The following is a 14,555-nucleotide window of genomic DNA, read 5'->3' on the forward strand; positions in this document are numbered from 1 at the left end:
GACAGTTTTGTTAAGTTTCTTAACGGAAATTGATTTTCAGAGAGTAAACTATTATTTTAGCATACTTTGAAAACCTATAAATTATTGTTTATACCACATTAAGTGATTTATAATTTAGACCAACTACATGGACCTATAAATTATTTTTTATACCACATGGAGTAATTTGTAATTTAAGCCAACCATAATGATCATTTCAAATAAATGATACCCGACCCGACCCGAACCGAACAGTCCTGCCCGTTTTCCAGGTGCATTTCTACATGGTCAGCTCCACACAATTCCATTTCCGACGTGAGAGAAGATGAGAATTGTGATTCTGGTGATGCTCCTATGCCTCACCACCACGTGCGCTTCTTCTGGGCATGCAGCAAGAATCATTGAAGAGGCAGGAGGACGAGATTTGTCTTCTTTTTCTTCCTCTTCAAAACCCCATTGGAATAGCAATGGCGGGAATAATAGGAGAGTGATAGATGTGAAGGGAGGCCCAGAATCAGTGGTGTGGGTGGTTCAGCTCTCTGATCTCCATTTCAGTGTCCACCACCCCGACAGAGCTCGTGATTTCAAAACCATTGTGGGCTCTGCTCTCTCCATGATCAACCCCTCCCTTGTCCTCATCACTGGTGATCTCACAGGTTTACCCTCCTTTCTCTCTCTCTCTCTCTCTCTCTCTCTCTCTCCCTCTAATCTCTTGCCAATATATGCTTTATTGGTGTGATTGAATTTCATGTTTTGGGTTTCTTGTGCTTAGCTTTTGAGGACCATATACTTTGTTAATGTGGTTTTAGGAATCATGGGTTTCTTTTTGTTGTTATGTATTTGTCTAAAAATTTGATTTTTTATTTCTTTTACTTAATTAGGAATTGTAATTCGTGTGATTCTGGTCAACGAATTATGAGGTTCTTTATTATGTTTGTGCATGTATTGATATTTCATGTTTGTGTATCCATTTTAAGATATTTTCAAATTTGATCGATTAGAAATAAGTTTCATCCAAAAATTTTGAAGCACAATTTCTGTTGATGAATGGAATTTTTTTAGTGGAAATTTTAGTATATTCGGGTCCATGTGGGATATCTTACTTTATGTTGATGGTCAGTCTGAATCACCATTTTTATGTTCTTGGAGGATTGTTCTGGAGAGCATAAGATAGAGTTCCAGGACCTTTATGAAGTTGCTATTGCCTAAAACCATAATGCAAGTCTACACTGTATTGGATATGGCGAATGCTAAACAGTTTCATGATCTTCTCGCCCAAAATAAACACAAAGTATTGAGGAAACATGCAAGAATTTCACATGGATTATAAAGAATGCACATTGTATGACCTAGGCTGGTGCTTTGGGCATTGAAACCAGATCTTTCTCTCTGTCTCTGTCTCTGTCTCTGTCTCTCGCTTTTGATAAGTTACACATGCATGCAATGGGTCTTGAAACCATAACCCTTACCCTCCGCTTCATCTTATTGGGAAATGGGCTGCAAGTTCAATTGAGGATGGTCAAATTGTGTGCTGGTACATTTAACAAGTGGATGAGCTGATAGTATTTAACCATAAAGACAAATCTGGTGGTTGAATTTGAGATTTAGGCATTCTTTAAATAGGTTCTTATATGCTGCAGAGTTGTTTTGATATGCTTTTTTCTTGCATCTTTTTCATATGTATTTGCATTTCTTTATGATTTGTTCCCAAGCCTCTTAATAGTTTCCAACTATTTTTGGTTTTTGGTATCAAATAATTCCCAAATTTATGATTGTTGGGAGCTGCTGGGACACAGAAATTTTTTTTCGGAATGGGCCAAAGCATGAATGAGAAATATGTTAAGATTGAAGATTATATATATATATATATAATATTTCAAATTTCATGATAAAACGCCGTCATCATCACTATACCATATTATTCAAGTTTACTATGCAGTGATAAACTTATAATTAAATTTTGTCACAAGTTTCACCCCCCGTTGCATGGAACAAGATCCTCTCCAGTTCATTTAAACTGGATAATATCCAGTTAGTTATATTGGAAGTGTATTTTTGTCCCCTCAAAAAGTTTATTTGAACTGGATAATATCCAGTTAGTTATATTGGAATGTTATTGTTGTCTTTTCACATTTTGAAGGGACAAAAATACCCCTCCAATATAACTAACTGGATATTCTGTTCAAATGAACTGGAGAGGATCCTAATTTCCGTTGCATAACCATTCGCAACTGATAGGTAAAATGCTGTAGTAATGTAGTAAAAATACTTAATACTCGGTCAGCTTTTTTTATTTTTTATTTTTTTCTTTTTATAGGTAAGAAAAGATACAAACCAAAAACAAAATATTACAAGGAATCCTTCCTACTATCAAGAAGAAGGTCAATTAAGAGAATATAAGCAAAATACCATAAAAAAATTGATTATATCGACTATTTAATTAAGTTGTGAGTGAAACAATTAGTACAAAATAAGTTATGAGCTCTAGTTTTGATGATGCGTATATATATGAAGTACTACATAGCGATAAGACAATTAAATTAATTAATTGATAGGGGCATAGGGTCAAAGATATGGGTAATAATGAAGGAAGTCAAGGAGCTCGTTGGTACTCTCAGGGCTTTGACGCATGTCTACATCAACATGGTCCTCAATAAAGAAAATTTTCAAATGATTATGGGGGAGGGCCATGGTCCATACTGGCCCTCCACTCTCTTCGTCTCTGGGGAGTTGCATGTCCAATTTTGAGTCGTTGAATTATATTTGGCATTGTTAAACTCAGATAAGTTGAGAGTATGTAACCACAAAGACATTTCTAATGATTGCATCTGCAGATTTAGGTGTTTAGCTTCTGTTATATGCTTATTTCTTTGAAAATTTTTATATTCTTATCAAATTGATGTCCAAATGGTTCTACTATAATCTTCTTGTGTTCCTCATCTTTGCCAGATGGGAAAAGCAAGGACTTGTTAACAATGAAGCAAAATGAGGTTGAGTGGATTGAATACCAGAACATAATGGAAGATGTTATAAAAAGAAGTGGACTTGAGAAGAGTGTCTTCTTCGACCTTCGAGGGAATCATGATAATTTTGGTGTGCCAGCTGTTGGTGGTTCATTTGATTTCTTTTCAAACTATAGCATCAATGGAAAGTTGGGCAGAAGTCAGAATGTCAATAGTGTCACCCTTCAGGTCAGTTATGTACACTATAGCTGGTTTATCAATATACACTGTTACATAGCTGTCCTATTTTCATGGTATCAATTGCCAATATAGCTGCTTAATGTTTCTGCCCCAAGCCGAACTTTATCTTGGTTGCCAATCTTGGGCTACTTTTGTGCAGATCTCTTTTTTGTTTAATTTCTTTTTTCTTTTTTCTTAAGTAATTGACACCACTAGTTAATGAATTTGGAAAACTCTTTGGCTTCTCTTCATGTCATGAATGGAGGACATCTTTCTTTCTTAGCCCCCTGCATGGTAGCCCATGAAAGAATTAAGCAGAGGATAGAAAGACATCCCATTCTCTGAGGGTTTTCTTTACCTTCTATTGGGTGATCTTTACATTAGATGTGTTTTTTTTTTCAGCATACTATTTACCCATTATCATAAACTTGAGTGTGTTGCTTCATTTATTTTTATATGTATATTTTACTGTAAATGTTAGATTTTATGTCCCCTTGTTTTTGTTAGTGCCAAAGCTTTGTTCTATCCTCTTTTTTTGGATAATATGTAAAGCTCTATGTTGGTATTTTTCAAAATCTGACTAGAAGCATTAGTAAATTGGCATGTTCAGGAAACCCAAAATTTTGGTTTTTTGGCTAAGACGTTTTCGGTAAACATAAGTTACCTGAACTGCCCTTCATCTTTCTTCTAAAACGCAAGCCTTTTTTGCTATGATTGATAGCAAACTTCTCCCTATTGGAATCTGGATTGTGGGATGCGTATTGATGTGACACTCATGTTAACCTGTATCTAATTGTTAATCATTTTTGTTAAGAACCTTGATTTTTATATCCACGGTATTATGCATACAAAGCCAATCTATTGATTATTATATACATATAATATTATTAAGTAATAGGACCATAATTCTACAGTCATTTGGTATCTAAATCATAGCAACATACTTGTCAGAGTTCTTTGTGTGTCTCTGATAATAACTTGGGTGTGGGTACTTGGTCTTCTACGAACTACCTTAACAGACCACTAGTTCTGGGAAAACTGTATTGTAAGTGCTAAGAAATAATCTACACTGAGTTGAATTATCAATTGTGAAATCCCAAGCCTTGAATAAAAATTATAATGTGTTGAGTTGGTTAGTGTTAATTGCAAAGCTTTTCATTACTTATGTGCATTTGTGCTCTACAATCCAGAATGGCGAGCAGAAACATCTCTTTGTCGGTTTTGACAGCACAATGCCTGTTGGTTTACGAGGTCCAACTAATCTTTTTGGGCATCCTACTGATCAACTGTTAGCTGAATTAGATTTGGAGCTCTCTCAGTGGAATTCTCAATCAACAAAACCAGTGACCAAGATCTCCTTCGGGCATTTTCCACTATCATTCTCAGCACCGTCATATTCTGGAAAGAGTCTAAAAGATATTTTCCTCAAGCATTCGCTATCAGCTTACCTATGTGGGCATCTCCACTATGGGTTTGGTAAGAATTTGAAGCGTCACCACCAGTCTAGTCATCATTTTTTGTCCCTGCCAAAGTTTTTCCAGTTTAATATACACCAAGTATCTTCTGGAAGTGATGTAAATTGTTCTTTTGGAGCCCCACAAATTGAAGAATTCTGGGAGTGGGAGATGGGTGACTGGAGGAAGAGTAGAGCAATGCGAATTTTGGCCATTGATAGAGGTCATGTTTCATATGTTGACATTGACTTTAAGTCAGGAACTAAAAAAACAATTATATTACCCACATTTCCACTAGACTCACGCTTCATGTCAACATCTTCATCACTTCGCAAGTATGAATGTCAAGTTATGCTGCCATCATCATATGACTCAGTTAGAGCCCTGGTCTTTTCCGTTTCTCCTATTGTGTCTGTTATGACTAAGATCTATGACACCAGACCTGGAAATCTCAGTTTGGTCATGGAGACATCTATGACGAAGCTTTTGGATAACACCGCCAGGGGAGATCTTTATGCTGCTCCTTGGAATTACAAAGCATTTGAGGACCCATCTCCCGATAGATTTTGGCTGCAAATTGAAGCAACTGACATCTTGGGCAGATCAACTTTGACTGAATTAAAGCCATTTTCTGTTAATGGTCTTAGTGCCAAGATCTCCTGGACATGGAAGGAATTTTTTGTAATGGGTTGTCAGTGGGCTGCCTTGTATTACCCCATATTCTGGCTTGCTCTGTATTTTATGTTCTCCATTCTTCTCATTCCAAAAGCTCTCTTGATCTTCTCAAAGAAGCAGTATACGTACAAAAATTTCATTGCCAATAAAGGCTTCCTAAATGGCACAGCATGGGTTCTACAAGAGCTGTGCAGGCTTCCCATAGTATGGTATGGCATGTTAGGATACTTGTTCCACCTTATATTATTCCCCTGGTTTTTTGGGCAAGTTTTACCTGATGTTGAGGATAGAGGATACATGACTTATATGGGCTGGGTAGTTAAAAGTTATGATGAAAGGGGAAAACTTGATTATGTTGGATCTCCAGATATAATGGTGCTGGTTCTTCCCCATCTCTTATTTGTGGTTTTGCCTGCTATTTTGGTTACTGTAGCTTTGGCTGCTGAAAGAGGGTTCTATAGGGAACATTTTCTATCATGTTCAGGAAAGAAAGAAGATGATTATGATCGGGAAAAGAAGAGGTCTCTATTGTATGATCACCGACGCAGTGGAAATTCGAAGTTCCATTTAGGCGAGCGTTGGATACGAAAAGTTCTCTTGGTGGTGTGCCTTGTGATCTTTTGGAAGCATTTTAAGGTTAGGATTCAATTACTAATCTATTTTGGAATACAATATGCATGATGTGAAGAACATAAATGTGTATGGTCACATTGTGAGGGTCACCAACATTATTCGCTAAAAATCTAAAATAAAGTTAAAAACAAAAAACAAAACAACATATAAATGGATTATCTTCCCAACTCTTACAGAAGAAAGGAATCAGAAATTTCTTTTTCTTTAATATAGCCTTTGTAAATAATCATAGGGAAAAGTAAATTTATTAATCTGCCTTCACTTATACTGAGCTCTTTTTATGCTTTGTTCTTTTCTTTTCTATTTTTCAATATCAGAGCTGCAGGGCTTTAGTAAAAGCTTATGGGATGAATCCATTGATCCATTTTCCGGGATATAGCCTTTCAGTTCCAGTATTGCTAGCTTATGCCTTCTTCAAAACCAGGAATATCTGAGGAGCATTGCAGAGAGTAAATATGTGTTATTCATCGAAGTTTATATGGATTATACAACCAGTTGTTGATACTTGATGTAATAGCAAATGTTGCCCTTTTTCGTCTACTTGTTTTCAAGTCACCACAACTGCTGAAGACTCGCAACCAAAACCTTAAAAAGGGGCAAGAAGGCAATCCACAAACTTAATGTGATATGGGAGAGGTAGATATCTCTTTCTGCAGAAAATTAATTTTTTAGATTTCATCCCCTAAAGGACAACATTTCTCTGTAAATAAATCCATTTAGAACCTAAGAAAGTAGGGAAATAGAATCTTGAGAAGCTTAAGGTTTTGCCTAGAAGTTGATAATGAGATTTATGATTCCCTTTTGTTCTGCTGAAGCCAAAAGCTTGAGAGTGACTCGTGGGTCTTTTAGCTCTGCTTCTGCTTGATTTTGAAGACCACAGCAAAGGACTTTTGACTCCTACTTCCATGTTGTTTGCGTTTCATTCCATGTGTTTGATAAATCGTCCATAACAAAAATAGAAGCAAACTTTTCAAGGGTATTCCAAATTTTTTGAATGATTATTTAAAGGTATTTTAGTCATTTTATCTTCAAATTAAGCATGATTTGGACGATTCAGGCCTGTTTGGAATTGCATTTGGAAGCCTAAAAGTATTTTTAACACTTAGAAAAATCTGTTTAAAGAAAAAAAATACTCGTTTGGTAAAATGGTCTAGAAAGCTTAAAAATAGCTAAAATGCACTTTTGGCAAAAGCTTAAAAATGAAACTTTTGTCTAAAAAGTATTCTTGATTTAAAAACTCTATTTTTCAAGCGGAATCTCAAACATTCTCAAAATGATCAAGTTAAAACTAAAGCTTTGAATTGAGACAAGAGTACGTCTCATAACATATATACTTCCCTCAAATTTTCAATTGGGATAATGTTCCTCCTCAAACTATTAAAAATTTAAAAATGTTTCTCCCAAGGCTAAAAAAACACACACAAAAATGATATAGTAGTTAGGAAGAAAATTATAAAAGTCGATGCTCGTTCGGATCGGACTTCGATCGAGCTATCGAACAATTGCCAAAGCTGTTTATAACAATTATTTATAATAGTTGGAATCTTAAAAATCTATTAGCACACTAAAACTAAATTGGTTTAAACCAAACTATCACTACTCGTCCGGATTGGCCTACTACGAGAATACGACAAAACTGAAAACCACCAAAAAAAAAATAAAAAACCGATACTCGTTTGGATGGGACTTCAATCGAGCTATCGAATGACTACTACTTGTTGAATGCTCATCCGGACACATTACGAACTATCGAACAAAGCATTTTGTATATCCCCATTGATCAGCTCGTCCGAACTTGTTTCCAATCGCCGCTCCATGGAACAAAGCACATAACTTTGTAAACAATCAATAACCCATTATTCAGAGTTCCATAGAAAATCAGTTCTCGAAAGAATTCTCAGCAATTATTAGATCTAGTAGATCAAGTCTCATAAAATTTTGAGAAAACCATGTCAAAAGTAAATTTTGTGTGCAATATTGGGCAGTAAAAAATCAAGGGAAGAAACTAAAAACAGAAGAAAACCAACTACATGGATATTCAAGATTGCATGTAACAATTATTTTTTGAAAAATAAAAAAGCTACTAAGATAATATACACAACATATTTATTACAATGCCAAGACTACCGCCTAAGGTTTTGAGGTTTTTTCCCTCCATATTCAATCTCCCTTACCCTGTCTGCTATGTGCTGGACGCTTTTTGACAGATCTTGCGTGTGCTCGTCAATGTGATTAAACAGAAGGTCTACAATTTTTCTAAGTGAAGCAGAGCGCTTTCTCTCTAGGAGCAGCTGTTGAGTTAATTCTTGAATCCTCATGTTTTCATTCTACAAAAATACGCAGAGGCAGAAACTTATCAAAAATCACAAAAAGAAAAAAGAGAGGAACCATAAGCTCTTTTATAATCCACCCACTCCGTAAGCTCTTTTATAATCCACCCACTCTGTGTAGGTAATTCATCTTCATGAAGGGATATAAATTCAACAAACATGATATGACTAGCCAATATATGATGCAATCTAGTATAGACGGGCCGTATTTTACCATTCTTTCATAAATAAAGCCTCTCAGTTTATCACAGTGAACAACTATGGATGGGAAACAAATAAGAAAAAAAAAAAAAAAAAAAAAGAACTATTAAGAGATATAAATTCCAGTGCAAGAAAGGATTTAGCATTCTTTAATAAAGCATTTCAGTTTTATGACAGTGAACAAATATGAATGGGAAACATCATCAGGACAATAGACACAACATCTCCCAGAAAAGGTACTCCCCACCAATACACAAGCAGGTGCCAACTATGCTTGGAAGTTTTCTTTTCACAAACCAAAGAGGAATCAATTAAAATTGAAAGAATTCAATTGAATTGAGTTAAAAGGATTTGCTTCAGTTGTTTGGAATGCAAATGAAATTTATTCCTGATGGTGGTATGGCAGAGAAGGTGGTTAGAGTCTCAAGAATAGATATTTGAAGCATTTGCTTGAAACTATATGTAGTAGCAGCAGGGATTTAGATTAACATAAAGACAAATTTCTAAGCAGACAGTGGCAGCCAGGGAAAGAGAGAGATTTAATACTGGTCTGACAACATTATTTTGACAGATGAAATGATTTTTTTTTTTTTTTAGTACTGCACAGTAACGTGAAAGTTCTTAGGAAATAGTAGGTAGAGTGATTTGCCTAAAGAGTTTTACAATCAATGATTGCTAAACAACTGAAAGGAAACAAGAAAGTAGAATGCTCTGATAAAAAGAGCAAGCTGAGGCACAGAACAGCCGAGAATATATTTAATCTTTTTTTTTTTTTTTTGATAAATAAGTTATTAATTGAAAAGCACAGAGGAGCGCAACCCTAGTACACATGATGTATACAAAGAAAGGCCCCAATATTACTAAAGCTGAAGTGAAGCGGAGCTTCGGAGTAGCTTCACGGAACGGAGCTAGCTTTTATAAGCTAGCTAGAAGGGGGGCCGGTAAGAGAAGACGCCCTATGACCGAAGGATCAACGGCAGTTTCTCGTAGTCAACGGGACTAGCCGTCCGAATGAAGGATCAACAGCGTATCCCGGTGATCCCAGCAATGCACGATCCGATCGGGCATGAGCTGGGCCCCGTAAGGCTCCCAGCCTGATGGGGGATATAACTGGGCCCTCTAGCTAGCTTATAAAAGATAGCGCAGTGAAGCGAAGATTAGTAGAAGCGTAGCTGAACGAAGTAATCTTTAATTATATTTATTATACCCGCACAAGGAAGAAAAGCCGTTAAGCCCAAGAGAGCCTGCCCTTGAGCCCGAGTTCGAGTTTGAGCTGTGTTAAGCAAGGAGAGTTCCAGCTCCCGATTAGGATCTGTTCTCCTGTTATTGTTCTGTTATCCCTCTTAAAAGAAAAGTTTAGTACATGATTAGTACACGTAACAGCGGACCAATCAGAGGATAATCGGTCTCACCCCGAGGGGGAAGAGCATAGCAAAGGGGGGTCATGGTCCTTCCTATGCTGGACAGGAACCTCATCGATCGAGCCTCAACCCCAAAAACTGATGTATACAAAGAAAGGCCCCATTAAAAGCAAAAAGAGGAACATAAAGATAAAATTTGAGACATAGTGAAAAACTGAGGCACACTAAAAGCGTCGGCCCAATGGAACAGAGTTTGAATAAACAGTTTTTTGAGCTCTTCCATATTTAATATATATATATATATATATATATATATATATATATATATATATATATATTTTTACAAAGGTAATATTTAAGCATAAAAAATTTTCATACCATGTGGGTTGGAACTATGAAAGCCCAATTCTTGGGGGGAATTCAGAACCAAGGGAAATACAAAATTTGAACTTTATCAGAAGATGAAGTTCTTCTACAAAGCGCACACAGCCTGGAACAGGACTACCTACCTAAATAAAGAGCCAAGATAACATTAGAGGACTTCAGCTTATCACATGTCTGCCTACACTGATCAAGTTAAATTGCAAAATCAGAATCTTGGATCGGATCTATATATGGAGACTTGTTCATTTATGACCAAAAAGCTATTCTCCGTTGCTAAAATGATCACTGCACAAGCTTACATGCAGATTTCAAAAGAAACAAATGAACGAAAGTTTTCCTAGAGTCCAAATTTGGAATAACAATATGTGTCAAATTTGGAATAACCCAAGGGAATATGTGTCAAAGGGAAGAATGGTAAACAAAGGAACTATAATTTGGGATTAGATACTATACATCTATTCTTTTTCTTTTCGCTTTTTTCTACTTCTTCTTCTTCTTCTTCTTCTTTTTTTTTTTTTTTTTTTTTTTTGAGTAAGTGCTACATATCATATTTAAAAGTAGTGCACATAGCAAACTGGAAATTATCTCACAACAGACTCGAGCTAAAAGAAGATGACAAAAACTTACTGGAATTTGGTTACTAGTCAATCCGTTTTGAGTATTCCCTGCAGTCAACGCATGAGTGTGCTCCTTCATGAACTTTGTGACAACCCATTTTCCAGTACTTAGTTTCCTTATTGAAAGCATTGCCTTGCAACCCACCCTAGTGGGAGTCCGTGGCTTCATATTTTTGTTATCGCACCTATAAGGCTTTCTGTAACCCTCTTTGTTACAAACAAGTGTTCTACCAATAATGGACCCATCAAGTTTAGAGCGAGATAGATAGTTTATCCGAGTTATAAAACCGACACGTGAGCCATATGCACTGTAAAAAGCATGTGCTGCTTCTTCAGACTCAAATTCCTGACCCACATATGGTTCGTCTCCTTCAACTACAGTCACCTCCTCTCTAGAAGAGTCGTGAGTCATTTTATCGTTTTGTTCAAGACAAGACACATCTTCAACTGAACTTCCGATCATTGTGCCATCATTACCAAGCTCGAGATCAATATCAGTTGAACTATCTAAGACCCCATCATGAATGTCCACACCAAGTTCAGAATCCACTGCAATATTCAGAATATTGAGATATAACTTTCATTTGTATAAAGATCATACAAATTGAAACAGCCTTACGCAAGATAAACTCATGACCATGATATTCAATACACACAGACACTTTCAAAGATCATATAAAAGAAGCAGCCTCATGGGTGATAAACTCATGTCCATGATACTCAACACACACATGATACACAAATTTAGCATTATAACCTTCCTTCCATTCTCATATACAAAATTCATACAAAAGGCAGCCGTCTCGCACAAGATAAACTCATGCCCAGGATATTCAATACAGAGATACATACAAACAAACACTTCGACATTTGGCATGATACTAATTAATAGCCAGAGATCATTCTACAAATGGATCCTAGAAATTAGAATTCAGACTAGGTAATAAGCACTCTGCAACCATAAAAGAGAACACAAACACAAAAGAACAGAATTAGACATTTAGCCAATTTCATTATAAATGTTAAAACAAAGACCATACACCATACCATTCAAGTTATAGTAAATTACTAGCCAGAGATCATTGTAAATAAACTTAAATGTTTTCTAGAAATCCGTATTCAGATTATGTAATATTCATCCCACAACCATAAAAAAAAAAAGATAACAAAACAAACAACATTCAACATTAGCCAAAGCATTATTGTGATTATTGGCCAGGGAAATATTTGAATAAACTAATTGGTCCTCATAATCAATATTCAAACAGTGGAGGAGCCGCATGTTCCCCCTCCCCCAAGTGGGTGCATCTTAGTCTTAGTGTCTTCTTACTCATAAAAATCAATAACAATCCAAGATAACCAGGCGACCGTGTCCTCCAAACTGCGGTGAGACCAGGTCTGGCTGCATTTAGCCCAGAGGGTGTAACATCCCATCCCATTGACACACAATATTGTCCACTTATGGCTCCCCCGAATCAAACTTCCCAAGAGGTCATTCATCCTGGTACTACTCTCGCATAAGCTCACTTAACTGCGGAGTTCTAATGGGATCATGACTATCACAGCTTTAAAACGCGTTGTTGTCTAAGCACATCTCCACCTTCATACCCAAGTGATGTGAGACACCACAATCACCTCCTCTAGGGACCCAGCATCCCTGCTGGCGATTCTCATGGAATTAACCCATTCTTGGCGTCCCAGCGAGTGCCTACTAACAACCCTCATGGGCTTGTGCACGCTCCTCCCATCTCAGGTTGGGCAATGGCTCTAATACCATTTATTATCCCATCAGAATTCCGCAGTTAAGTGAGCTTATGCATGAGTAGTACCAGGATTGGTAACCTCCTGGGAAGTCTAGTTCAGGAGAGCCAAAAAAGAACAATATTGTGTGTCAATGGGGTGGAGTGTTATAGAGGGAATGCCAAGTAAAGTCGCAACTCTCCCCTGATGTAAAGTTTCTTAGTATGCCGGTGAGGGAGGGAGTTTTCAAGTGGCTTGGCTTATGTTTCCCTCAAATCCCAATCAAACGTTTTTTTTTTATTATTATTAATAGAAATAAATGTATTATTTTACCTCAAATCCCAATCAAAAGAACCGAAACTTCATATCTTCCTCCATACCCATTTTTGTCTCTGGTTCTCCACTTTTTGGTCACATAGTGACAGCAATCATGGCATCTCTACTAGTCAATACTCCAATCCAAGCGTCATTATCAAATTCTCAACTTTTTTCTAGTTTCTGGTCACTTGGCTATGGCAATCACAGCACCAGCCAACTCTACCAGTCAATTCTCCACTCCAAACATCATTGTCCAATGGTCAATTTTTTTTTTTTCTCCATTTTTTCAATCAAAATTTTGTTTTATTTTGTATGCGGTTGGATCTTGAATTTGGATATTTTGGTTCATTTTATTTTTGTATTTTGCTTCAATACTGTGGTTCATTAACTTATTAATAGTTGAATAATTTATAGTGTTTGTTAATTTTTTTTCCCTAGCCATTGATGATTGATGAACAATCTTGACACATTGGTCAAGTTTGACTATTGGGTTATAAAATACTTCATTTGTATCTTCAATTGTGTTTATAATTTTTTTGTACTACTAAGCATAATAGCATATGTAATATGTCAAGAAAAAAAAAAATTTAATCATCATAATTTTATTTCATCCCTTTACCTTTGACTCCACTACCATACTTAAAGTTGGTCATATTGACAACCATAGAAGAGATCGTAAATACATAAAGAATAGAATCTGACATTAACCAAAAACAAGGACAATTCATTCAGAACTCAATATACCTGCACTAAGACTTAAAAAACCGAAACTGCAAATATTGCACTAAACTAAATTATAAAAAACAAAAAACAAACTTCAGGCTATTACCGTCCAATCTTCCACATTCAAAAACATATCAAACTTGAATAGAACTATAAAAGTGAAGAGGGGAGAGTCCATGAAAAATAGTTTGAAATAGCATCCCCCAAACAAACAGAAAGAGCAAAACCCAGTTGAGATAAACTCAAAAGTAATTTCATTTCTTATAAAAAGGACTACGAATGAGAGAATCAAAAAAGATAGGCAAAAGACTAACAGTAAAGTAGTAATCCAACCCAAACCCAATTGACTTAAATACAGTAAAATCCCGTTTTCCATGAGAATGGATTGCAAAGCACAAGGAATAATAGAATACAACTGATAGCAATTGAAATTAGAACTGAAAATCTTTAAATATTCGGCTAAAACTGGGATCTGATTTGGGGAAAAAAGAGAAAATTGAAATGGAATCTTACTGAATCATTTAAAATTTGTAGCTGAAGATCCTTCGAAACTCTTTGAGAGATAGCAACTGATCCACCGGGAGAGAGAGATAGAGAGAGAGAGAGGGGATTCTTTTTTCTCTGTGTTTCTCCTCTTTCTTTTGTTGTTGGGTTTGTCAGGGCCGAAAATTCTGCCTGGCGCTCTTTCGGGAAAGTGGAGCCTGTTTGGTAAACTTGTTATAACAAGTTTTTCATTTCTCGTCTGCTTTACCAACGCTGAAAAGCTAGGTGTGTTTGGCAAAGGGCTTGAAAAATTAGGTGGACCGAAAATATAGCAGATTTGAATAATTTGAGAAGAAAAAAAGTAATAATATTTTGTATAAAAAAGTGAAAAAATTAGTTTTGTAGTGATTTTTTATTTGAATAGTAATAAAAAGTGATTGGCGTGATGTAAAAGGTAAGAATATTGAGAAGAATT

The 14,555-nt window shown here is 36.1% G+C and overlaps 2 protein-coding genes across 4 annotated transcripts; one reads left to right on the top strand and one right to left on the bottom strand.

The window, feature by feature from the left end:
• Positions 1-304: 304 nt before the first annotated feature.
• On the top strand, positions 305-6,859 carry LOC132172833 (Calcineurin-like metallo-phosphoesterase superfamily protein). Its single transcript, XM_059584400.2, has 4 exons — positions 305-635; positions 2,929-3,170; positions 4,352-5,926; positions 6,241-6,859. The coding sequence occupies exons 1-4, from the start codon at positions 305-307 to the stop codon at positions 6,355-6,357; spliced, it is 2,265 nt and encodes a 754-aa protein (XP_059440383.1). The 3' UTR covers positions 6,358-6,859.
• A 1,053-nt stretch (positions 6,860-7,912) lies between these two features.
• Positions 7,913-14,311, bottom strand: LOC132173104 (protein FAR1-RELATED SEQUENCE 5). 3 transcript variants are annotated; one of them, XR_009439228.2, is made up of 5 exons: positions 14,111-14,311; positions 10,827-11,365; positions 10,194-10,324; positions 9,867-9,953; positions 8,190-8,250 (listed from the first exon to the last, which is right to left on the bottom strand). XR_009439228.2 is itself a non-coding variant. In XM_059584683.2 (4 exons), coding segments are annotated over exons 1-3 (657 nt in total). In that variant the 5' UTR covers positions 14,112-14,311; the 3' UTR covers positions 8,190-8,250; positions 10,194-10,207. The 3 variants fall into 3 exon arrangements, 2 of the variants coding, with proteins under 2 accessions (XP_059440665.1, XP_059440666.2); XM_059584683.2 differs by lacking the exon at positions 9,867-9,953; XM_059584682.2 differs by lacking the exons at positions 9,867-9,953; positions 10,194-10,324 and having other exon boundaries at positions 7,913-8,250; positions 14,111-14,307.
• Positions 14,312-14,555: the final 244 nt, after the last annotated feature.

The sequence above is a fragment of the Corylus avellana genome, chromosome 1 (genome assembly GCF_965113065.1).
Source record: "Corylus avellana chromosome 1, dhCorAvel1.hap1.2, whole genome shotgun sequence".
Lineage (NCBI taxonomy): Eukaryota > Viridiplantae > Streptophyta > Magnoliopsida > Fagales > Betulaceae > Corylus > Corylus avellana.